The 25,821-nt window shown below is 37.4% G+C and overlaps 1 protein-coding gene and 1 long non-coding RNA gene across 2 annotated transcripts in view; one reads left to right on the top strand and one right to left on the bottom strand.

Annotated features, from left to right (window-relative positions):
* FAM120A (family with sequence similarity 120 member A) overlaps window positions 1–17,914 on the top strand; it is a 78,810-nt gene extending 60,896 nt beyond the window's left edge. The window contains exons 12-18 of the mRNA XM_081319698.1: window positions 755–869; window positions 5,405–5,614; window positions 7,055–7,235; window positions 10,914–11,051; window positions 12,302–12,443; window positions 15,287–15,383; window positions 16,012–17,914. Coding sequence (XP_081175824.1) covers window positions 755–869; window positions 5,405–5,614; window positions 7,055–7,235; window positions 10,914–11,051; window positions 12,302–12,443; window positions 15,287–15,383; window positions 16,012–16,323 — 1,195 coding nt within the window. The 3' untranslated portion in view covers window positions 16,324–17,914. The remainder of the gene's footprint in view (window positions 1–754; window positions 870–5,404; window positions 5,615–7,054; window positions 7,236–10,913; window positions 11,052–12,301; window positions 12,444–15,286; window positions 15,384–16,011) is intronic.
* LOC308663356 lies at window positions 11,093–21,522 on the bottom strand. The gene is made up of 3 exons (XR_014025381.1): window positions 21,096–21,522; window positions 17,916–18,030; window positions 11,093–11,139 (listed from the first exon to the last, which is right to left on the bottom strand). It is a non-coding gene; the product is annotated as an uncharacterized lncRNA (long non-coding RNA).
* Between the last annotated feature and the right edge of the window lie 4,299 nt (window positions 21,523–25,821).

Below are 25,821 nucleotides of genomic sequence, written 5' to 3'. Positions count from 1 at the left end.
CGGGAGAAGGGCGGTATATAAGTCTAATAAAGATAAAGATAAAGATGTAACTTACAGCATAAATAATTAATAGAACTGACATTTTTCTCTAGACTAAACACAAAGCAAATTAAGACGCAAAAGTTTGTTATTCAGTTTACTTTACAAAACTGTTGAGAGAATTATATGGAAAGACCTGTTGGGGTGGAGAAGGCAACAAAGCATCATTTCTTTTTTTAGGGACAATGGAATAAACAGATAAGTTAAAAGAGAATAATTTTAGGGATTTAATCCATTCAAATATGGGGGTATAGGTTGAAAATAGGTCAAGTGAATAAAATAGAGAACAGCCAGGATGGTTTCATTCTAGCATTGAAAATTACGTCCTTAGTTTAGTTTCAGACCATTTTAAGCCTCTTCTGCCATAATTTTAGTTAGATTAAATAATTTTAGTTAGATTAATTAATTTAACGAAACCATGCCCACCCCATTGCCGGCAATAGGGAAAAAGTTGTGATTCGTTACACGATGTCATGCGATGTTACGGGTTTGACATGCCTGTTCTAGATTATGCTATGGGCTCTGGAGCAGTTTTTGACTTTTCTGCCTCTTGCTCCATAGGCTAAATTTTCCACTTCAATAGTTTGGGTCCAGTTTGGATGTAATTATAGTGCTTTAATTAATGCTATACCTTATTTAAACATTATTGTATACAAACATCAGAAGTGTTACAACTTTTCAGAAATTATTTACCCAAGGTACTTTGTCTTTGTAGATATATGGTGCAGTGGCATGGAGTTCGGATACTTCGTCGCCAAGAACTTGATGCCTTCTTGGCTCAAGCTTTATCTCCAAAACTCTATGAACCTGACCAACTGCAGGAACTAAAGGTGACTTCTGAAGTTGGCCTTTGTGGAGCATTTAATTCTTATTAATTCAAGCGCTTTGCAAAACAGTATCATTTTCTTTTGTCAGTATTTTCTATTTTCATCCACACGTTCATCAAAATAGTATGTGGACAGGAAGAGTTTCTGCCTTCAACACCAGCTCAGTAATAACTTGCAGATAATGAAATCTGCTTCAATTTTCAAAGGAAATGTGCTGGTTTTTTTTGCTTTTCTTTACCCGATTAATGTATTTATTTTTGTTTTGTATCAATGGCTTTCAGACATCTAACCTTTAAATCATCACTTTCATTTTATTTTATCTTTTCCTGAAGAATACCTGCATGTCTCCACAAGATTCCACCTCCACCTATGTACTCCTAAATAAATAATATCAGAGAAATTGTTCCTTAGGTATATTGATCATGATTACCAGTAGACTATACAGTAATGGGATGGGTAGAATTAAATCCTATTACCAGTTTTCATTTTCATTTGAATTTTTCCATTTAAAGTAATTACATTAATATTATTAAAACGATAATTTACTACCACATTTTAAAATGCATTCATAGCCTTGTTCAAATAGATTAAGCATCCATTTTCAGTAAAATATTTATAGATGGATGCATGGTAGATACTGAGAGTTCTTGTTGTATTTAAGAACTGTTGTTTAATTAGCACATCACCTAAGTATTAATGATATCTCCAAGATACTATTTTTTCAAAAATCTTAGAAAAACACTATTTACCCATTTTTGATTTAAATGTATTCATGTGGCTTGCTTTAAAGTCCCCAAATACTTTGTAATGAAAATTAAATAAGTTAATTTTTAATTTGTCCCCCTACTTTGTCAATAACCAGATACAATTCCTTAATGGAAATGACATTCATAATTAAAATGTTTAAATAAATATGTGATAGGCTAAAGGATCTGTACAAGGGTATGTGTACAGCTTTTATTTATAAAAATCTGATTTTCAAGTAAAAGTTTGAAGTACAAGTATTTGGCACTTTCAGCTGAAAATGTCTGCATTTCCTCCACTGAAATAGGGCAGCAGAGAGGAGAGAATTCCACCCTGGACTTCATCCAGTTTTTGGTGGGTTTATTTAAATCGGTATTTTTCAGTCAGTTTCTTAAAAAGTTATTTGAATTGGCCCCTTTTACCAAGGAACCCAAATATGGTTATACCCATGTTGTTAGAAACCATGAATATCATTTTCCATTCCCAAGGTTATTTTGGAAAGTCTCATATAAGACATAATTAATGTATAATCTCAGAAGATTCTCATATTTAGAAAATAGTAACATTCAAATCATTCAGCAGTAAGAGTTTGTGATTTTTTTTCCTTTTTGTTAAACTGAACTTTTTGATGAAGATTTTGTCCCATCTATATAGGTAATTTTTGTTTTTGCTTGTCTTGCTTCTTTCTGTAGAACTTCCCTTTCCTCCCCTTCCCCCCTTTTCTGTCTTTTTCTCAGCAACCGCTCACTGCTTTCCTGCTAACAACTTGTACTTCCTTAGGGAGGCCTACCTCACACCATGGCTCTATCGTCTGATATAGGCTAGCGTTGAAGACAGGATGCTGGGCTAAATTGATCATTGGCCAGACCCAGTAAGGCAGTATTTGTATTCTGAATGTAAATTACCCCAGTTAAATCAGTATGAGCTTAGAATTACAGGTGAGTGACTTGGAAAAGAATCATACTGGATGACAGTAAATCTCAAATTTTGTCCAACAATAAAAGGCTGAATTCATCTTGTTGACCTGTACTTTCATTTTCAAAATTCAAGCATGTAGAATAATTATGTATACACAGTCTATTTTATTAGCAAGCTAGGTTTGACAGAAGTAAAATACATTTTTCGGTCAATAGTAATGCATGCTATATAATATTTATGGCATGCTTTGCACATCATATAGGACTTCATTTTCATAATGCTACTGTATTTATTGCAGTTACGACACTGTCACCATAAGTTTCTTTGTATAGGAGACATTGGAAGTACCTTGAAAATCTGATCTAACTTCTCTTGTTTGGTAAACCCATCCCTGACATACATTAAACTACATTTGAATGTTCTGGCCTAATCAGTTGTTCCCTTCAAATGTATTAGACTTCAACTACTTGTATTTCCTAGATAGCTTGGTCAGTGCCTGTGCTGGTTAGGATGTGTGGATGTTGAAGTCTTAAAACTTTTTCATAGCATCTAGTTACTGTCCAGTTTCAAAACATAGGCTGATATTGATGGATTGTTGTACCAGTGTAAATGGAATTAACATTTGACAGGTGAAATCCAAATATATACGACAATGGAAGAGTCTTTGGGCTGTTGGAAACCTTTGCTAATGGAAGGTGAAAGAAACTGATTGTTACCATCTCCTGCTTCCCAAAGCTACTTCCCATTCTGTACAAATCCTTCAATGTGTGTTTCCAGAGCTACAGCAAGGCAAAGAACAGACAAAAATATTTCCTTCTCTCTTTCCAAGAGGAAAACTTGATAATACAATTGTTGATTCAGTTTTGTAAACTATATCAGAGATAGTTATGGTACTTCAAACTACCAGTGTTTATGGATATCTTCTTATCTTTAATTTTTAAAGGATTCCTTTCATTTTAAAGAAATGACAGCTCCAGCATTAGCTTCATTTTTCTTAGGATCATGTCTCTGTCCTCCGTGCAGTCGCCACAGACATTCTTAGAAAACAAAAATGGCAGGTAAATGTAGCTCTATGCTAAATTTAGATGTCTATCTTCCTGCTACCCAAAGCTAAAGAGATTTTGCAGACCGTACTATTTGACAAAAATTTTTGTTTGTGATTAGGTAAGCCCTCCTATAGTAGCAGCCATTTTATAATTAGGAAAATCTTCACCCTTGGCACCCATTTTATAAATAAGAAAGCCTCTACTCGTGGCAGCCAGTTTTTGAGAATACATGCAGCAAAGTTTCAAGAATCAAACATTCCCTGACCAACCTGAAAAACTTGCTTAACCCTGCAATAGACTATTAGAATTCTTTCACATATAAAATAGTTCTAAGCTATTTTTCTCTGTCTAGAAAATCCAGTCATATCTTGGGCTTCCTGAGGAGTCTGAACAGTGGGTCATCCATCAGTTGTACTAAGTGACAGCTCCTCTGGTTTTTAACTGTGGAAAGGAGAGAAATAATTGGGTTTGGCTAGAAAGCTACCCCGATTTTCTTTCATAATAACAGCCTTGCTCCATAGACTTAATAAAAAAATGTGAAGACATGCATTATGTTTATTAATGTTGCTAAATATTGTACTTAAGATGACAAAAAAGGATATGCCTAAACCTTTACTTCAGATATTTGCTATTCTGTTAGTAGGGATAGTGATTTGCATCATTAATTTCCATAATGTGTCTGTACAAGCTTTTTCTACAATTACATCAGTTTTTTTCTTGCCTACTAAGGCATTGAATTTTTCCCTGCCTCTGGGATATTTTTTTCTTCAGCTTTATCACAGCAGCAGTGCTATAGCTAAACTAATCACACAACTGTTCAGGATTGTCAGTAATTGGGACAAATTTTATTCCTTTGAATGAGGTGATAGATATGCTATATTCCAATAACTAAAGCAAGCATGGGTGACTTTTCAGTATCTACAGACAGCAGGTATTGGGGAGAATCAACGCAAGCAGAGAACAGCATTGCAGATATGAACGGAACTTGTGGGGATTTTTTTTTTGAACTCGTAATTTTGTCTATTTTATGCAATTTAGGCTTGTCTTTTAGTTTTCATGTTTTGAGGCATTAATTTTCAGCTGTGATGGTAAAAGTGGACTTCGGTGGGTACAAAAAGAGGGTTTGGAAGCCTCATGTAGTCCCGGTACTGCAGTCTGTCTATCTTTAAATAACTTAGGGCTCCTTCTCTGGTAGGGGAGGGACAAGCATCTCTTCTTAAAGTCAGTCTTGTGCAGGATTGGCAGAAGAGAGAGACAGACATCCTAATAACATGGATTGCTATTTTAGATGTGCAAATGTCTCTTTTGTAATGGGCTAGTGATGGAAGAAAGTTAGAGGCACTGTTAAGTCAGGTATGACTCCACAGACACATCCATGTATTTTGGCAATATTGAAATGCCATAACGTCTTCCATAATAGTTTTTCCCAGTATACCTTATAGCTCTGGTGTAGTTTTCCTACTGATTCTCTATCTAGGTACTAACCAATTTTATTCTGCTTAGCTTTGGGTGAGGTGCGGAATTAAGCCTTAGTTGGCTAAATACTGTGAATATTAATACACAATTTCCAAATTCGTGTGCACTCAAAGACTCCTGTGGTATTTCTCACTAATGTACAGAGAATAGCTAAGCAAACTTATGATATATGGGCTGTTTCAGAGTTCTAAACAAAACTAACTGCTTGACTGCAGTGACTGCAAAAATTCATGCCTGTATCTTTTAAAAAGTATTATATAAATCTATTTTAACACTTTGTCTATAGTTTAATTCTTTAATCTTCAATCCTTGTATAGACTTTAACCAATAAAGTTCTACACTTTTGTTTTTAAGATTGAAAACCTAGATCCTCGAGGAATTCAGCTCTCAGCATTGTTCATGAGTGGTGTTGACATGGCATTGTTTGCCAATGATGCTTGTGGGCAGCCAATTCCATGGGAGCATTGTTGTCCATGGATGTACTTTGATGGGAAATTGTTCCAGACCAAGCTCATCAAAGCAAGCCGGGAGAAAGCTCCCCTCATTGACCTCTGTGATGGTCAGGTAATGTTGGTCCTGTGATGGGTGTGATGTCTAATTGAATGTGTATGTGTATGGACAAATAGGTAGTAGAAGATCGGTGTGATTGTTTTTGGTAATGAGCTCAAATTCATTTGTAGGCAGAGGATTTTAGCCCAAGGGCAAATGTATAATTAAACATAATAAAATGTATTATTTATCTGATAGGTTGTATCATGCTAAAAGCTTGCTTGAATGTAGATTGCTATAAGTAGGTCTGTATGCAAGTAAAGGGGTTAATCCTTGATTTTTCATATCCTTAAAATGGTGATTTGAGTTGATTTGGAAGAGTATTGTTTTAAAATTTACTTCCATTTAAATGGCCACCCTTCTCAAATTCATGAGTCTGTGTGCTAACAAATGTTAATTTGTAGCAATTTGGCATACGGTATGAGCATATGTGGGTGATCTGTGAAACATACCAATTTTGTATTTGCTTTTTACCACATAAAGTCAGACATGTCAAACTCGTGACATCACACAATGTATTGGAGCTTTTTCTCCATTGCCGGCAATGGGGTGGGCGCGGTTTCTTTATGACGTGTCCGGCCCGCGGGCCAGCAGTTTGACACCCCTGACATAAGTGATCCAGATTCTGCTCTTTTTTTTTGTTAACTTGGATGCAGTGTTTCTTTTTTTAAAAAAAGTTTTCAAACAGGTGGGGATGGTATGTTTCACATACAGGAGACCCTTTCTTTCTTTGACATTCCTGTACAACTAAAATTCAAATAATCCAAATTTTGTGTATACTATTTTGAAAGATTTTTAAAGCTTGCAAATCAGTCTGGGTATTCTGACAAACTTTTTATAAACAACGAACAGAGGATATATTGCTTTAAATACTTGGTTAAGAAAATAAAACATTATATGAGAAATAATTTTATGTTAGGTAAAGGTAAAGGTTCCCCCGCACATGTGTGCTAGTCGTTTCCGACTCTAGGGACCGGTGCTCATCTCTGTTTCAAAGCTGAGGAGCCAGCGTTTGTCAGAGGACGTCTCCGTGGTCATGTGGCTGGCATGACTAGACACCAAAGGCGCACGGAACGCTGTTACCTTCCCACCGGAGTGGTCCCTATTTTTCTACTTGCATTTTTACGTGCTTTCGAACTGCTAGGTTGGCAGAAGCTGGGACAAGTAACAGGCGCTCACTCTGCTACACGGCACTCGGGATTCGACCCGCCAAACTGCCGACATTCTGATTGACAAGCTCAGCGTCCTAACCCACTGAGTCACCGCGTCCCTTAATTTTATGTTACAGGGAGATAATTCATTGATGTCTTGATTTTCTGTCCCCTAATGTTTAATGTTTGTAAATATCATCAGTTACCTGGCTGGCTGCTTTCAAAAATGTCATTTAGAAATGTATGCATATGCTTGATTTATATTCATAGTATAACTATGTTTTTCCCATATTGTTTGTTGTAGGCTGAACAAGCTGCCAAGGTAGAAAAGATGCGCCAGAGCATCCTTGAAGGCTTAAATTTCTCCAGGCAAAACCATCCACTCCCTTTCCCACCGCCACCTGCCATGCCTTTCTATCCAGCTTCTATTTATCCTCGGCACTTTGGGCCAGTTCCACCTCAGGGCAGAGGCCGAGGCTTCACTGGTAAGACCGCTTCTCTGCTGGGACCTTTGTGTAGGAAGCATGTATTGGCTAAGATTTTGGACTATACTAGGGAGACCCAGGTTCACATCTCAGACCAACCTACCTCATCGTTTTGATGTGGAAATGGAGGAAGAAATTATCACCTACAGCTCCTAGTGGAATAGGAATATTGATCGATCAAGCAGATCAATAAAGATTAAGACAATTGAACTGGCAAAAATAGTTATCAGTTGACATTTACCCTGATCGCTGTTTATGGGAAAAGAGATGTAAGTCTAGGTAATAGTCAAATTTAAATACGTAATGTAACTACACATTTAAATATAGATAGATAGATAGATAGATAGATAGATAGATAGATAGATAGATAGATAGATAGATAGATAGATAGATGATAGATAGATATAGATAGATAGATAGATATAGATATAGTGCATAATTACACATAAACAACATTTATACACCATTGAAAGAGATGATAAAAAGCTAAAAAGGAAACAAAAGGACCTGAACATATCTCCAGCAATCAACAACCAGATAAGCAGGGATTAATACCAGACAAACAAGCAGTAAAAAGAAGCCCAACCAAGGAACTACTGAGGAGAAAATAACATTCCCCACCAACACTGAGAGGGCAAGCCACTATATATATAAACAGCAAATCCCTTCTAGCACTGAAGAAATTACCAAGTTGTGTAATTGAAACATCTGCAGAAAAACAACCAAGTTTACAGCAGAGAGCACTAAGGACTCCATATGTAATTTAATTATGCTTTAAGTTTTAAAATATAAATTATCCATCTCTTCATTTGTTGTTGTTGTTGTTAGCTGCGAAGTCGTGTCTGACCCATCGCGACCCTATGGACAACGTTCCTCTAGGCCTTCCTGTCCTCTACCATCTTCTGGAGTCCATTTAAGCTCATGCCTACTGCTTCAGTGACTCCATCCAGCCACCTCATTCTCTGTCGTCCCCTTCTTCTATTGCCCTCAATCTTTCCCAGCATTAGGCTCTTCTCCAGTGAGTCCTTCCTTCTCATTAGGTGGCCAAAGTATTTGAGTTTTAGCTTCAGGATCTGGCCTTCTAAAGAGCAGTCAGGGTTGATCTCCTCTAGGACTGACCGGTTTGATCGCCTTGCAGTCCAAGGGACTCGCAGGAGTCTTCTCCAGCACCACAGTTCAAAGGCCTCAATTCTTTGGTGCTCAGCCTTTTTTATGGTCCAGCTTTCACTGCCATACATTGCAACTGGGAAGACCATAGCCTTGACTATACGCACTTTTGTTGACAGGGTGATGTCTCTGCTTTTTAGTGTGCTGTCTAGATTTGCCATGGCTTTCCTCCCCAGGAGCAAGCGTCTTTTAATTTCTTGGCTACAGTCCCCATCTGCAGTGATCTTGGAGCCCAGGAAAATAAAATCTGTCACTACCTCCATTTCTTCCCCATCTATTTGCCAGGAATTGAGAGGGCCGGATGCCATGATCTTGGTTTTCTTAACATTAAGAAGTTTCAACCCAACTTTTGCACTCTCCTTCTTCACTCGCAACAAGAGGCTCTTTAGTTCTTCTTCACTTTCTGGCATTAGAGTGGTATCATCTGCATATCCTAGGTTGTTGATATTTCTTCTGGCAATCTTAATTCCAATTTTTGATTCATCTAGCCCTGCCTTTCTCATGATGTGCTCTGCATATAAGTTAAATAGGCAGGGTGACAGTATACAGCCTTGCCGGACTCCTTTCCCAATTTTGAACCAATCAGTGGTTCCGTGTCCAGTTCTCACTGTTGCTTTTTGGCTCACATATAGGTTTCCAAAGAGACAAATAAGATGGTCTGGTACGCCCATCTCTTTAAGAACTTGCCACAGTTTGTTATGATCCACACAATCAAAGGCTTTAGCGTAGTCAATGAAGCAGAAGTAGATGTTTTTCTGGAACTCTCTAGCTTTCTCCATGATCCAGCGTATGTTGGCAATTTGATCTCTAGTTCCTCTGCCTCTTCGAAATCCTGCCTGTACTTCTGGTAGTTCTCGATCCACATACTGCTGGAGTCTAGCTTGTAGGATTTTAAGCATACCTTTACTAGCATGAGAAATGAGTGCAATGGTGCGATAGTTTGAACATTCTTTGGCACTGCCTTTCTTTGGAATTGGAATGTAAACTGATCTTTTCCAATCCTGTGGCCACTGTTGAGTTTTCCAAATTTGCTGGCAAATTGAGTGTAGCACTTTTACTGCATCGTCTTTTAAGATTTTGAATAGCTCAGCTGGAATACTGTCACCTCCACTAGCTTTGTTGTTGCTCAGCTTTTCTAAGGCCCACTTCACTTCACATTCTAGGATGTCTGGCTCGAGATCAGTGACCACCTCATTGTGATTACCAGGGACGTTAAGCTCATTCTTGTATAGTTCTTCTGTGTAATTTTGCCACCTCTTCTTAATCTCTTCTGCCTCTGTTAGGTCCCTGCCATTTTGGTCCTTTATCATGCCCATTTTTGCATGAAACGCTCCCTTCATCTCTCCAATTTTCTTGAAAAGATCTCTGGTCCTCCCTATTCTATTGTTTTCTTCTATTTCTTTGCACTGTTCATTTAGGAAGGCATTCTTATCTCTTCTAGCTATTCTCTGGAATTCTGCATTCAATTGAGCGTATCTTTCTTTTTCTCCCTTGCCTTCCGCTTCCCTCCTTTCCTCAGCTATTTGCAAAGCTTCCTCAGACAGCCATTTTGCTTTCTTGCATTTCTTTTTCTTTGGGAAATTGGTTTTTTGATTAATTGATTGGATTGATTAGATTTAGCTGCCACCTGGCTCCAAAATAAGTCTGGGCAGCTCACAATTTTTAAAACTAGCAGTAGTTTAAAAATGCATAATACAATATATAATAGAATGTATTGAATATAAATAAACAATACATATCCGTCCAAATGATGCTATAGAGAGAAGGACACACCTGTTTAACAGGAAAGCAATATCAGTTACTCTTGCCCTGCTCATCTCTCTCATGGATTATTGCAAGCATTCTACATGGAGCTGCCTTCGAAAAGAATCTGGAAGCTTCAACTAGTGCAGAGTGTGGCTACGAAGGCAATCCTGGGTGCCCAAAAAATGATGCATGACCTATAAAGCCCTATATGGCATTGGGCCAGGTTACCCTTGGAACCATTTTTTCCCCATTACATCAGCCCTCCCAATCCTGTCAGGCATGGAAGGTATGTTGCAGTTCCCATCAGCCAGGTAGTCCTCGACATTTGACTGTAATAAAATCTGTCCATTACGGTCAGACATCATAATGATCATAAAGCAACTGCTGTTGTCATTAAGCAAACATTGCAGTTGTTAAGCAAACAAATAGTTTGTTATGGACGCTATAAATGTGACCACGTTGCTAACTGCCCAAAATTCAGTGACATGACTGGAGGGGGCCCGACCATCAGAACTTTGAATCTGGGTCGTAAGTGGCCTGTTTTGGTCGTAACTTTGAATGGTCATTAAGTCGAGGACTGCCTGTACGTCCCAAAGCACATTAGGAAACAGATCTTTTGCTTCTCATAGATCTGCAAAAGATTGGATTTTTTTTTATTCATGGTAAAAAAAACAAAAAACCTGGACCTAGGATTTTACCCATTGGTGTCCTGAATCTTTATTAGTCTTGGAATTAATCCTTACAGAGGGTCTTTCATTTTCACAGGAGTCTATGGCTTTGGGGGTCCTTATGGGGAAACGGTTGCAGCAGGCGCGTATCGGACCTTCCGAGTGACTGCCACAGGAGGACACTCCGGAGCTTTCTCTGGCAGCGATGGCAACAGGACTAGCAAGTTTCAGGGCGGTAATACCACCAATCCCCTTTTCTTCTTGCTCACAGCAGCGGTGCACTAACCGGACCTTTGCAACATTCATTGTATGACTTTGTCTTCCTAAAATAAAGGAAATACTTTAAAGAAAGAGTGCTCCCACTTTTTTCATTGTATGTATGTGAAAAGGTAGAATAGGAAATTCCTACATTTTAATTACTTTTCACAGATTGCTATGTGGTTTCTAAATCAAAGATCCACTTAATGTCACTTAAAGTTAAGGCTGTTCTCAAACTGCTGGTGATTATAGCCATGCAGTTTTCTTGGCAGAGTGGAAGTGATTTGCCACCATCTTTTGCTGAAATGCTTTGAAAATTCCTTGGTAACTTCTCATTCATGAACTAACTAGCCTAACCTTGCTTAGCTTTTGAAATCAAGTTGGCTAGATGCTGCATTTGCTATTTGTTGCTTAGTAGCCTAATGTAGCAGCTATGTGTTATTACCAGATAATAAAATACAAAAAAAGAATGAAATCCTCTGACTATATCAACCTCACAGTCATTAGTAACATTACATGTACATTACTTCTGATTCTAACTACTTTTAACCTTTTTGCCATTAGCTCAATTAATTGTAGTAATAAATACAAATGCTCAAATTTAAAATTAGATGCATTTTGAAAGAAAAGCTTTCTGAAGGTTTTAGAATGCATTTATAGCTTGTTTCAGTGTTTTTAATATTAGTTAATTCAACTTTACTTTTTCATAAATATTAAACATTTCAGATTCTCATAGCACTTTTTTTTCTCTCAAGTTATTTAATAGGAAAGCTTGAAGTGACTGGATTGAAAATCCAAATATTTCCTTTGAAATATCAAGTCTATCCTGGCTAGTTTACGCATTAGCAGCCCCTAGTTATTCACTTACATGCCAGCAAATCCCTAACTACTCTTTTATTGACAACATGATGGGGGTTGTGGAAGCAAAGTTTCTGTTGGACAGGAACGTCTTATGTCCAGAACAGGTCACTTAAAGTAGTTTACCCAAGTGTGATTTCAGAATAGTAAATTTACATTGTACCACATTCATTTCACAACAATGAATGAATTGGATTTTGTTTGCGCTTGCTGATCTCAGTAGCCTTAAATCCTTCTTTGACACAAAGGCTATGCAGGTATGTGCCAGAATTCACTCTTGCAAAGAAAAAGAATTTTTTTTCAGAGATAATAACATTCCTCCATTTAAATTTCCATTGCAGAGTAACACCTTTTTAAATCTTGCTTTAGGTGTCCAACCCATTCCTTCTCAGGGAGGGAAGCTTGAAATAGCTGGCACTGTGGTGGGCCACTGGGCTGGAAGCAGGCGTGGTCGAGGAGGAAGCAGGGGACCGTTTCCTCTGCAGGTGGTTTCTGTTGGAGGGCCAAGAGGGTAAGCAAATACCAACATTGCAGTTATGTTTGGATTAATTAAAAAAAGAAGTCTGCTCGACTTTTACTTGATTATGACACAGCAGTGGTGATGGTCTAGTTCGGCTCAGCTGTTTATTTTTTCAGAATGGAAATGTAAAGACTAATTTTATTTATCAAATACTGCCCATTGCATTTGTGTGTCTGGGCAGTTTGCAAGATGTGTTGTTGATTGCTGTGAAAACACTATTGGTTTTATTTGGGAGCCTCCTTCATGGGACAATGAAATTGACATAAATCTGTGGACCTTTTCTCAACATAAAAGGCCACATTGCTGACTGAATTTATTGGAAACTCATTTTTTATTAATTTAAAAGTGTTATACAAATATTTAAAGACAAAAATCAATCTAGAGAGACCTTTAAAATTGATATTTCATGCTAAGTAATGAGAAGAGACAAATTGATCTACAAATTTATTGTGAATGTAGAACCCAATCCAGGCACGATCTAAAGAATGCAGATTCTCAGTCCACACCTCTGTGAGCCAGGGCTGGCTTCTTGTCACACACAGTAATTAGCCCCTCCCTTGTGGATATAGATATAGGTGTGTCTGTGTGTGTGTGTGTGTGTAAATTTTTTGGATTGCTAACAATTAGAGGGAGATTTGTCCCGTGTTTGGGGCCTAGCAAGATATTCTAAAATACTTAACAAACACTTAAAACACACATATCTATATCTATATCTATCTATCTATCTATCTATCTATCTATCTATCTATCTATCTATCTATCTATCTCTATCTATCTATCTATATCTATATATATATATATATCTATATATATCTATATATATATATCTATATCTCTATATATCTCTATATCTATATCTCTATATATCTATATCTATATCTATCTATAAATATCTATGTATATCTATATCTATATCTATCTATCTATATCTATCTATCTATCTATCTATATCTATCTATATCTATCTATCTATCTATCTATCTATCTATCTATCTATATATCTATATCTATCTATCTATATCTATCTATATCTATCTATCTATCTATCTATCTATCTATCTATCTATCTATCTATATATATATATATATATATATATGTAAAGGTTCCCCCGCACCGAAGAGCCAGCGTTTGTCCAAGGACATCTCCGTGGTCATGTGGCCGGTATGACTAGACGCCAAAGGCGCACGGAACGCTCTTACCTTCCCACTGTAGTGGTCCCTATTTTTCTACTTGTATTTTTACGTGCTTTCGAACTGCTAGGTTGGCAGAAGCTGGGACGAGACTATCTGCTTCAGGAATGTTTCTGTTTCTATAGAAATATATTAATGTATGTGGCCAGGGATTTGTAATAGGGTTTTTTTATTTCTAAAGAGTTTTATCATGTTCAGTATAATCCAACATGCATATTTCAAACTAGTTTCATGAAGATACTTTTTTATTTAGAATTATATTGTGATTCGTAATATTTAGGCAGAGTCTTATTCATCTATAATAGACTATCATCACTTTGGGTTCTGTAGAAAACTTTAATCGTGACTGTTAGGCTACATGGTTAGGAGGTGACATTATTGTAACTTTTGGATTTTGGCATTTTAATTGCAAGAAAGGCAGCACAGGGAGGGAGAGCTTTGTCGCTCACAGAATACCAGGCTAGACATGGACATCAAGTATGGTACTCCCAAAAGATTGTGGTTGCCATCAAAAAAGCTACCGTACTACCTCAAATAAGATATACAGAAGATGGGGTTAGGGTATGAGGAGGCTCTGGGATTTGAGGTTGGTATATATTGCTTTTTGCCCTGCAATGTCACATTACATTGGACTACTGCGCATGGGACACCAAAAAGTACATAGGCTACTGGAATGTTTCTTGGTACAATTCCAGGTGCTGGAATTCACTTTCAAAGCCTTTCATGGCTTGGAGCCAGGAAACTTACAGGACCATCTCTGTCCAGTTGTTTCTCCTCATCCTATCTGATCCAGTCGGGGGGGGGGGGGGGCATATGCCCAATCCTTTCTGTTAAGGCATGTTGTATGGCACAGCTCATGTGGAGAGCCTTTTCTACTGTTGCACCTGCCCTCTGGAATGCCATTCCTCCAGAGAGAGATTGTCCTTGCCCTACTGGCCTTCTGCAAGGCCTTGGAAACCCGATTCTATTTCAAGCCTGGAGCCCTGAGTGGGTAACAGTCCCATTTCCTGGTTTTGTTGATTGTATGAACTTTTTTTTTTTAAAAAAAAATCTTGGCTGCTATGTGTTTTTAATGTGATACTTTGTATGTAGTTTTATTATTGTTCACTGGCCAATTACATAATTTGAGATGTTCAACCATGTAAATCCAATAAATAACTAAAAGTATATTGTATTATAATTAGGAAATTAATGCTAGAATAATTAGGAAATTAGTTAGAAAAACATAGCAACACTAGGGTGAGGTTGTAAAAATGGAGTGGCAGTTAAGAGTCAATAAAGAAGTACAATTTAATCTATTCAGAGGAAGTTTCTTCAACTCTAATTTTACAGTTAAGGCTGCTTAAGAACATGTTCTAGCAATGAGCATAATTTTGTTCCAGTATAAAATATATTGCCAATTATTATTCAATAAGCATAAACTTTTCTCTTGCTAGGTTAATTAGCTGGTAAGTGAGAAATGCATAATGTAAGGAGAAGAAATACTGCAAAGATAGAATTCATTCTATTAAAATAATGTTTTAGTTGCTTTCTGAAAATAAGAAAAACCTTTTTGGTTATGCACAGGAAATTGAATTCTGCTGTATCTCCAGAGAAATTTATGAAATTTAAATCTGTTTACCTTTTTTTCTGGTTCTACAAAGACGTCCAAGAGGAATTATTTCCACACCAGTGATAAGAACATTTGGCCGTGGAGGAAGATACTATGGGAGAGCTTATAAGAACCAGGGAGCTATTCAGGTAATGGAAACAAAATCAGGGATCAGCGTGTGTGTGTGTGTGTGTGTGTGTGTGTGTGTGTGTGTGTGTGTGTGTGTGTGTGTACGTACGTGTGTGTACGTGTGTGTGTACGTGCGTTAATGCATCAGGATTGTGTTTTAGAAAATAGGTGCATTAAGCCAAACAGGGTTAAAAAATTCATTTTCCTTGTGTTTTTCGTTAAAGAATAAAAAAGCAGTGCCAAATAGTTGACTGAGATCAATGTCCTGCTTAGTATTCTATTTCCACAGAAAGCAGTTCGATAAAACAGCACATTCTCCACTATGTACAGTATAGTAATATAATATATAGTAATTGTTTAAATAACTTTTTTATCAATAGTGATATTTTATTATCAGATACTAAGCCAGGTAATACCCAGATGATGTGGATTGCAAATAGGTAGCTAGCAAATGCCAGTTATTAACACTTTTTCCTAAACTGCAAAGTGCTCTTAGTATCACAGGCATTATATTCTGTGTAACAAAAATCCCAAGAAATGCTGAATTTCAGTAATTTTCCTAAGCTGGTAACTCTTTCAGTTATGTTTTAACTAATTTCATTATTTCTGTTTTTTATCATTATTTTATTTTTTATGTTTAAAAAACAGGGCAAACCTCCTTATGCTGCTTCAGCAGAGGAAGTGGCCAAAGAACTTAAATCAAAATCCGAGGAAAGCAAGTCCTCAATTGTGTCTTCAGAAGGATCCCTGGCTGAAAATGGCATAATGAATGAGGAGAAACCAGCTTCCCATATGAATGGGAGTACAGCAGATGTCAGGGCTTCCAACCAGTCTGAAAGTGCCTTGAGTAATGACTCTAAAATGTGCAATACAAATCCTCACTTAAATGCACTAAATGCAGACAGTGTTTGCCGTAAAGACGATGCTCTTGAGGCTACTGTCTTAAAAAAAGAAGAGTAAACTTATTTTTTATAGAGGGTGAAGGATGTTGGAAGGGTCAGGATTAGGAATATCTGGAAAGAAAGAGAGCCTACAGTTACGTACATTTTTTCCTTTCCGTAAGAGAAAAATGAGGACTTGGAAATTCGGATCCCTCTTGGATGTCAGAGATTTAAAGAACACATTTTTAGTTTTAACCAGTTGTAGTCAAAATGCTACAATACAATAAAAATGGAAGAGAATGAAGAGCATTTGACTCCCGCACTTAAAATGATATATACACAAAGTTTTAACTGGTTACGACAAAAGCTTGTAGTTTTTGTTTCTTGAAATATATTAAAAAGGAAAAGAAAAACAAATTTTGACAGTCTTTCAGTATATATAGCTTAAAATATAATTTTTAGTACTTGGCACCATATGTATGCCATTATATTTGATTTTGCATTACTGTGTCACAAAGCTTTCCTTAAGGCTTTGATTTCATGATTATGGGGGGGGAAAGGCACAACCACAGTTCTTTCTTTTCTTAAATTTCATCACCGTTGATGTGGTTTCTTTTTATGTTTAAAATGTGCAAACTATCAAAATAAAAAAAAAATTATAGAGTAATATTGGAGTTCTGCTGATTTTAAATATACATCATAATACTTTGCAAGCAAGTTAAAATGGATTTAACTTGAAAATCATAGAAGATGCAAATGACCTTTTCAAAAGAAACACAATGTGTTCTGATACTTTTTGTGAGTAATACCATGCATCCGTGATCAATGAACTATGTGGTTTTTGAATCAGACGTAGACCATTAGTACTACTATTTGAGCTAAACTTCTGCATGGTTCATAATTTTAAAGTGTGTAGTTAATATTATGCATGTTCTTGTCCTCTTTCTTCCATTCTTACAAGTACTGTGCCCATTTGCAAAACAAAAAAGCTAATAATCAGTAATAGTCCTATAAAAGATGTTAACTATGTTTAGTCATTGACTGATCTTGCTCTAACCTTAAAATTTTGTGATTATTGACCTCTGTTGCATTTATTCTAAAACAAAAAAAAAATTATCTAGCCGTTTGAATATCAACGTTACCCTGGTGTACTCATTGCTGTATGCATTATTGTTCTCTGTTGCTGTTTTATGCCTTCATATTAGCAAATATGAAATTCTGTGGAAAAACACAAAAAAAGCTTTGATCTTCAAGAAATACCCCCCTTCTGTAGCAGGAAACAAATGGCTTGTTCTTGAAAACTTTCCCATCAAGAATTTAGTATAAGCAAATATACCTGTATCATTTTGATGTTTTTGTTAGTGTTTCCAAACTTAATGTACTTCAGAATCAGAATCATTTCTTTATATTCGTTTTCATATAATTCTCCTGATGCTCTTCATCACACATTAGTGATCAGAAATGAGGTGTAATTCCCCATTCCCTGCCCGCAAGAGCTAAGTAGGTATCTTAATGTAAGTTGAAGGGAGTTCTGCCCCAACTCATGGATTGTGCAAGAATGAACTACTGTTGGGTTTGATTGGTTGTAGATGGATTGTGGTGTGGTGTATTTGAAGGCTATTGAATGCAACTTACAATGCTTAATAAAAATCTTTATTCTTTTAGTATAACCTTGTTGTATGGTGTCTTATGTTTCCCAGTAATTTTCTTCTTCTTTTTTTGTCTTTTTTTCCACACAAATTTGAAGTCTTCAAACATCAGCAATTTTAGTAGTTGATGATGAATTCTAGAAATAAAGATAGTAATGACAACAAGGTAGAGCCATACTGAGCAGATGTTAATTTTTTTCAGCTTCCAAGATGTCAGTTGCAACTGATGGGCACTTGGTTTGAGAGCAAACATGGTGGATGGTCCTCAATACACCACCTCTGTGGTGTTTTATATAAATAATAAAATTTCCTATTGCAACATAATCTTTTATTTTGCCATCCCCAAAGCAAAAATTGGAGTTGCAATTTTGCAAAATTCTTGAATACCCTGGAATATAAAAATGAATTCCACATTACTTCTCCATTATTAGAATTCATAACCCTGAGAAATCTAATGAATAATAAACCTTGCTATTTTGAATTTGATAATCACATTAAAGCATCTTACTGGTAGCAACCAGTGATTTTGAGAGGACATATAACATAATGGCACAACTTGCTATGGAACCCAAGCTAAGTGAACATTCAATTTCTGATTTCATTTCAGACAACAGCCTCAGTGCTCTTATATTTAATTCTATAGCAAAGCTGTGGCATTCTCAACATAAACCAGGAAAGGATTTCTTCACGCATATCTGAAGTGCAACTTTCCTAATGACTGCCTTTCAATGAAACAAGGCTAATCTGCAAACCTTTTAGGTATGGAAGGTTGCCTCCTAGTTCTGTAGCTTCCCATCTTGTGTGAAGCTCATTTTGTGGCAAGGATAACATCTTAAATATGCATGGGATAGGGACAGAAAATGAATTTTGCAGCAGCGGCTGCCATTTTCAAAGTGATGTGTTCACGTTGGAGATACCAGCAGTTTTATGTTAACTAGTGCCTGGTAGTGAGGATCTCATCTTTATTGTCAAAAGAAGAAAGCTTGTTTCTTTTAGCTGGATAAAGGATTGGAGTTAGGCTGCTTTCTGCCAGTTTTCTACTTTTTTGAGGCTGATGGGACGGGGAAAAACAGGACAGAATCAGAATAGATTTGTAATACAGCATATAGCTATTACTAGAAAAAAGTCAGGAAGGGAAACTACTAACGATAGTGGAGCATCCATTCCCATGGTCTTCCATATATCGTTTCTGATTCTCAGTTGTGTATTTTTCCCCATCCTCTACACCTGCTCTTTTGCATTGTCCCCAAATGGTTACTATTAGTGTGCATGCATTCAGTTAAAACATGAATAGCTATTTTGTACTGACTGTGCCAAACTGCTTGTTTTTAGTCATACTATTTTAGTCCCTTGCCTCAAACTGCACTGAAGCAAATCACCAACCATCTGGTCCAGATTTGTGGGATGGCACTGCAAGGTAAAGGAGAAGTCCATTCCTCTTGTTTCTACCATTCTGGTTGTGGATGTGTAACACTAAATGCTGCCTAATGAATTAATAAAAACCTGCTTACAAATACTCTAGAGCAGATAGATTCATTACAATAACAGAACAACTTAGATCCTCCAATCAAGTGCTCAGTAAAGTGTTATCAGGTAGATATCCAAATTTTCACTTGAACATAGCCAGTGGACCCAACCTTTCACCTCTTGGCTAATTTTATTGTGGAATTATTACTACATTAAGTTGGCATCTGGTCTCCTGTAACTGAAAATAACTCGGTCATCATGACTCATATACTGTAATACCACTGCTCCATGAGCTGCTTTGGCTGCCAGTCTGCTTCTGGGTGCAGTTCAAGGTGTTGGGTTTTTGTTTTTGTTTTTTCTGAAAAGAGAGATCCTTCCAACTTCACTCCCCACCCTCTGTCCCCTGTCTCTTTTCTTAGTTTTGCACTTCAGAATTTATTTTATGGATTCATGCTTTGCACTTACCCAAGTAGTAATATAAATCCAAGCATTTGGTCAATTTTACTCTGTCTTCATTTGCAGAGATAAAAAGGGGAGAGAAAATGTGAAATTGACCAAATTCACTAAGGCTCAGTACCGTATTTTCCGGCGTATAAGACGACTTTTTAACCCATGAAAATAATCTCAAAAGTTGGGGGGTCGTCTTATACGCCCAGTCGTCTTATACGCCGGAAAATCAGCAAGCCCGGGAAGGCACACCCTCCCCTCTCACTGTGGAGGAAGCAGGGCAGGCTGGCGTCTGGCGGGAGCCGGCAGGGCAGTCCTGCGCACACGCGCGCTCCCCGGCTGTTAAGGAGCACTCCTTAGCAGCCGGGGAGTGCGCGCGTGTGCAGGACTGCCCTGCCGGCTCCCGCCCGACGCTCTTCCCTCTTGAGGCAGCATCGCTCCCCGGCTCCTAAGGAGTCCTCGGGGATGCTGCCTCAAGAGGGAAGAGCGTCGGGCGGGAGCCGGCAGGGCAGTCCTGCACATTAAAAGTCCAAGTCATAAAACAATTAGTTGAAATCTATTAAGATTGCTAAATTTCAGACTTTGGTCATTATGCCTCATGAGATTTCTGTTTACTGGTAAATTTGTAAGATTTCTGCATTTTGCTATAAGTTCTCGTGAGATTTGATGATTTTTTTTTCAAATTCCAGTCATATCCATATGTATACAAGTGTAGGAAATGGGAAAAGGCACACAAAATCAGAGGAACTTCCAGGTAATCACAAAAGACTAGGTCTATCTCAAAAAAAAACAAAAAAACCTAAAGCTCTGAAGAAACGGACTCCGTAAGACAATTAAAATTACACTTTATTGGGAAAGGCTATTGTAAGAGAATCTTGCAAGCCTGACTAAATTTTGTCTTTCAAGTCTCTAATATTTCAGGGAATCAGGGAGGGGCCAGTCTGAGTCTTTTCCTCCTTTGCCTGTTTCCTAGCCTCAAAGCGTTTTTTCACATGTTGTAAAGCAGTCCCTGACTACTTTTTCCAAAGTCATCGCCTGAACTTATAACCATATATTTAGTGTCCATTTTAAGTTATAATCTCTGGGCAGTGATATCAATTATGCCAAAAATCAACAGTTACCCAGCCTCAGGGTTAAAAATCACAAGACAACATTCTTTAAACCATGGGGAGAGTTGGGGGGGGGAAAGAAACACCCCAATAGGTATAAGAATGGACTACAGTTTTGTACTGATAGAGGCCAATCTATTATTTCAACTGGCTCTTTAGTAGAGAATGAAGCTTCTTACCGAAAACCATGCAGTGTCTTGAGCATCCAGTTGAGATCAAGCTTAAGAGCCAAGTTATGTCAAGCCATGCCACCAAGGCCTGTGTGGGAAGCTCTGCTGAGGTCTTGTCAATGAGCTGATAGCGACTACAATGATTGATGAGCAATAATAGGAATAAGAAAAAGAACTAATAGATGTCCTCCTTCCATCTCTATTAGAGATGGAATCCTCTGATTTAAGACTGTATTCAATCCCCCATAACTTCATAGGAAGAAATAGTCTTGCTACATTATTGTGAAGACACCACTTTCTTATAACTCCAACTGAAAACTATTTTTAATGCTTCCTGGAAAGCCATCACAGTGGGGCTAATTTAATATTCAAAGAGAGGATATTTCAAAGTGTTGGTGCTGTGATTAAAAACATCCCCTCCCCACCAACCCCTACTGTCATAAAAATATGGACTTATTGTCACCTTCCCCAAATATAGATAAATTTAAAAGGAACTTTGGCAAATTCCTTTAAAATGTCCCTATTTTCTATTATTGATGTGTAGATATACAAACAACCTGTAGAGAAAAAAAATACATTATTACTATTCAGTTCATAAAACAACCTTGAGAACAGACAAATACATTTTTGTCTACTAGCAGTTTTGTATGAGTTCTCGTGAGATTTGATGATTTTTCAAATTTAAGTCATATATCTATATATACAAGTGTACTGGATTTCTACCTCACTTGCATTCTACTTCATATGCATTTCATTCATATGAAGGTCATAATCATAATTAATAATATTAAGAAGAAACAGAAGAAACCTCAGGTCAAAAAGATGAAGATTTAAGAAACTTCTATTCATATGAAGGTCATAATCATAATCTAATAACTGTAAGAATAAACAGAGAAAATGTCAGGTCAAAAAGGTGAAGATTTAAGAGATTTCTTTCATTAAAGGAAGACATCAAACTGAACTGTCAAGAGGAATGAAAAGGCCTCTTCTAAAATAATTTAACTTCTGATGTTTGAGACCTATAAAAGGTTGAATTTTGTTAAACATATGTACTTCGGGAAGTCAGATGTCACTGGTTTATAAACTGCATAAGTAATAATATAAGCAATTCTGACCTCCATTGGAAGATAAAAGTAATAATAAATATAAAAACAATAAAAATCTTATTTTATAATTGATATGGTGCTGACCAATGCTGTTATATATTACTTAGTCTTTATTCATCTGTCTGTCTGTCTGTCTGTCTGTCTGTCTGTCTGTCTGTCTGTCTGTCTGTCTCTCTCTCTCTCTCTCTCTCTCTCTCTCTCTCTCTCTCTCTCTCTCTCTATCTCTCTCTCTCTCTCTATCTATCTATCTATCTTATACATTAGCTCCTGGCTCTGCCAGATGGCTTAGGACCCAATGGGAGAGCATCATACTGGAAATGGTTGACTAATTAAATTTCAATCCCACCTTCCCACACTCCACCCCCATGTCCAGCTCCCTTCTTTGCCATCTTGTGTCTATGATTTTGTTTGTTAATGTTTTCATGTGCTGTGTTTTTTAGAATGGATGTGTCAATGAATATGTGGTGGGCGGCAAATAAATGTTATAAATAAATAAAAATTAAAGTTTAGAAATACAGAAATAAAAGACTACAGCAATACAAACTAAGATGGTCTATAGTTTTCTAAGTAATATTTTAGTCTAAATATTAGAATTAATGAAATATTGAATATTCTACCCTAAAAAGTGGGATTGTCACAATTTTCTTTCTTGATCATTTGTACTACACAAGACAGTTTGGGTGGCAAAAGGTAGACCTGGAGTAACCTTAGAGCCAAATCATGTAGTAATTACTCATCAAGACTTGTACTTTGAATTGCATCCAAATCCTATTAGTAATCAGTACAAAGCCATGAGCACCAATGTAACCTGTTCCTGTCGGTTAAGCCAAAAATTGAGCTTCAGTAATAGTACCAACTGGAGCTTCCCAGTGGTCTTATTTTACAATTGGTCCTGGTTTAGCCACTGCTTTGTTTAGTGACTTTCACAATTACAGTGGTGATAACAAAGTAACTTTGTGACCAATCCTGACATTTGTGCCCTTTGCAGATCTGTAAAGCAAAGGGAACCTGAAGAAAGATCATAAGCACAGTTGAAGTTTCTCTTAGGGACTGTGTCACTTAATGACTAAATTGCTGGTCTCAGTTGTTGCTAAATAAGGGCTGTCTTTAGGCTGCACACATGAGTTACTTGTGCAAGGTCCTTCATTTCCAGGGATAGCAGGTACTGTGATCCCCCAGCCAAAGCTTGATACAGTAGAAAATAAAGCAGACTTTCTGCAGAAGAGAAAACTGAGAATTTGTGTGGGGAAAAATGATAAAAGGAAAGGAAAGTTTCTCATTCCTATTTCTGCACTCCACATACTATTTTCAGAATGCAACTACCTTTTTGTTTACTTCTAAGCACATTAAGATGGCATGCACCCATGCAGCTTACCTCTTAACTGGAGTATCCTTGGAAATTTCTGCTGAAGTTTTCAGCATCAGACTGACAGCTGTTAAAAGGAACTAGATGAACGGTTATTACAACAGGTAGAAAGCCTGCATCTAAGGCTAAAAAAGGCAAGGAAGAATCGTTAGCAACTTAAAAGACTGTTAAACTTTTCAGCTACAAGCCACGACTCTTGCTACGACATCTCAGGAGCTCATAGGAATGAGCTCAAATAAATGGATAAATAAAATAATGAAAAAGCCTAGATGAGAAATGCATTAATTCTCATGCGGAACCTGAAGAGGGCTGCCGAGCGTTATCAGAGTCTGCTTTATGAAGTAGGAAGGGCAGAAACTGATGCCAACAAAAAAGCTGCAAGGGATTAGCCTTTAAGGTGTCATTTTTATAGCTACCACATTTATAGCTACCAGTTTCCAAGGGCAGAGTGCTTTTATTTATGCTTTTAAATACATATGAATCTCCTCCGTGACCATTTAACAGCCAGAATATGCCATCATTTATTAGGGAAAATTATTTTGATGTTATTTCAATTGCTTAAAAAACATGTACATGTAAAGCCAAGCTACAAAGCAAGAGTCTCTTTGGTAACTTTGTTTGTTTAAGGGCAAGAAATTTTTAGGATAGGATTCCCAGTCACCAGGTGAGTCTGGAGGTGTCCAAAAAAATCAAGAGCATGGACACAACCACGTGGATAAATTTCTGCCCTCTTTTTACATGTGCCACGGATTCCCCATATTCTGCCCGTCCCAGCTAAAGATTTCACATTCTTCTTTTTGAAAATTGAGCTTGCAAAAAGGACAGATGACAAATAGATGGTGGTCCTCATATCAAATGACTGAACAGCTAGTATTTATCTTTTTGAAGCATTCATGCATGGAGACTGAGAAGGTTTGGGTTTATTCAGTAACATGTTTTGGCTAGCACTGCTTAAAAAAAGTCACAGTCATGTATGACAGTATAAGATAACATCCTCATTAGAAGAAAAGTTGCTTCAAATCACCTTGGAAACATCTGGTTATACTTACACTATGTCAGATGAAACCTTTAGCTTCATTGTCCCAAAGATGCTTTTTCAAAAGGCAACTGGACTTCCTTGTGTTTTTTTTCCCCTTGAAAACCTTTCACTTCTCATCCAAGAAACTTCTTCAGTTCTAGACTGAAGAAACTTCCTGGATGAGAAGTGAAACATTTTCAAGGAAAAAAAAACCCCAAAGTCCAGCAGCCTCTTGAAAATCACTTTTGGAACAACCATGACCTGGATATTGAGAATCTCCCTAGACTTTTAGCTTCATTGCAAGAAGCATAATTCTTATGAATTGATTCATATTCCATTGCATTGGATCACCCCTACAAGGACACTTTTGATTGTTGCGCTTAATAACCAACAATTAAACATGCAGCTTGCCTCATATTCTGTCAGATAGTATTTTTAAATGTGAAGGATTTCCTAATAATTAAGGGAAAAGGCAAAAAGCAGAAGGGAAAAGATGAAGAAGGAGTTGTTTACACTGAGTGGCTTACACTTTTGCATCAGAATGTAATGTAATGCTGTATCATATTAACTTTAAGGGGGGGGAGCAGATAAAAATTCCCCTTGAAACTGTTCTCACATTGTTGTTGTTGTTAGCTGCGAAGTCGTGTCCGACCCATCGTGACCCTATGGACAATGTTCCTCCAGGCCTTCCTGTCCCCTACCATCTTCTGGAGTCCATTTAGGCTCACGCCTACTGCTCCAGTGACTCCATCCAGCCACCTCATTCTCTGTCGTCCCCTTCTTCTCTTGCCCTCAATCTTTCCCAGCATTAGGCTCTTCTCCAGTGAGTCTTTCCTTCTCATTAGGTGGCCAAAGTACCCTATGGACAGTACCAAAAGGCTCTCACATACTATGAGAGAAAAGGAGTTTCAAACGGTCAGCCCCTCAAAGAAATAGAAACTGAGGAGAATCCAGCGATGTGGACAGATCCAAGAAGCTTCTGCATTTACTGTTTTCCCCATTTGCGTCCTTCTTCTGTCTCTCCACTGAAACTGCTGAGAGCCTTTGGAAATCCTCACACTGGTATGACTTGTGATAATGTCAGAGAGACCAGAGGATACCCTGCCACTGACTGCAGCAGGATAGCAGATTCACTTCTCTCTCAAGGCTCAGACCAGGGAGCTCCCCTTAACAGTTCTGGGACAAACCTGTCAACAACAAAAAAACACGGATTGACAAAAATTGCCACCCGCTAATTGCAAACGG

This window comes from Vipera berus, assembly GCF_964194415.1.
Source record: "Vipera berus genome assembly, chromosome: 2".
NCBI lineage: Eukaryota > Metazoa > Chordata > Lepidosauria > Squamata > Viperidae > Vipera > Vipera berus.
This window is presented reverse-complemented; position numbering and strand designations above follow the sequence as displayed.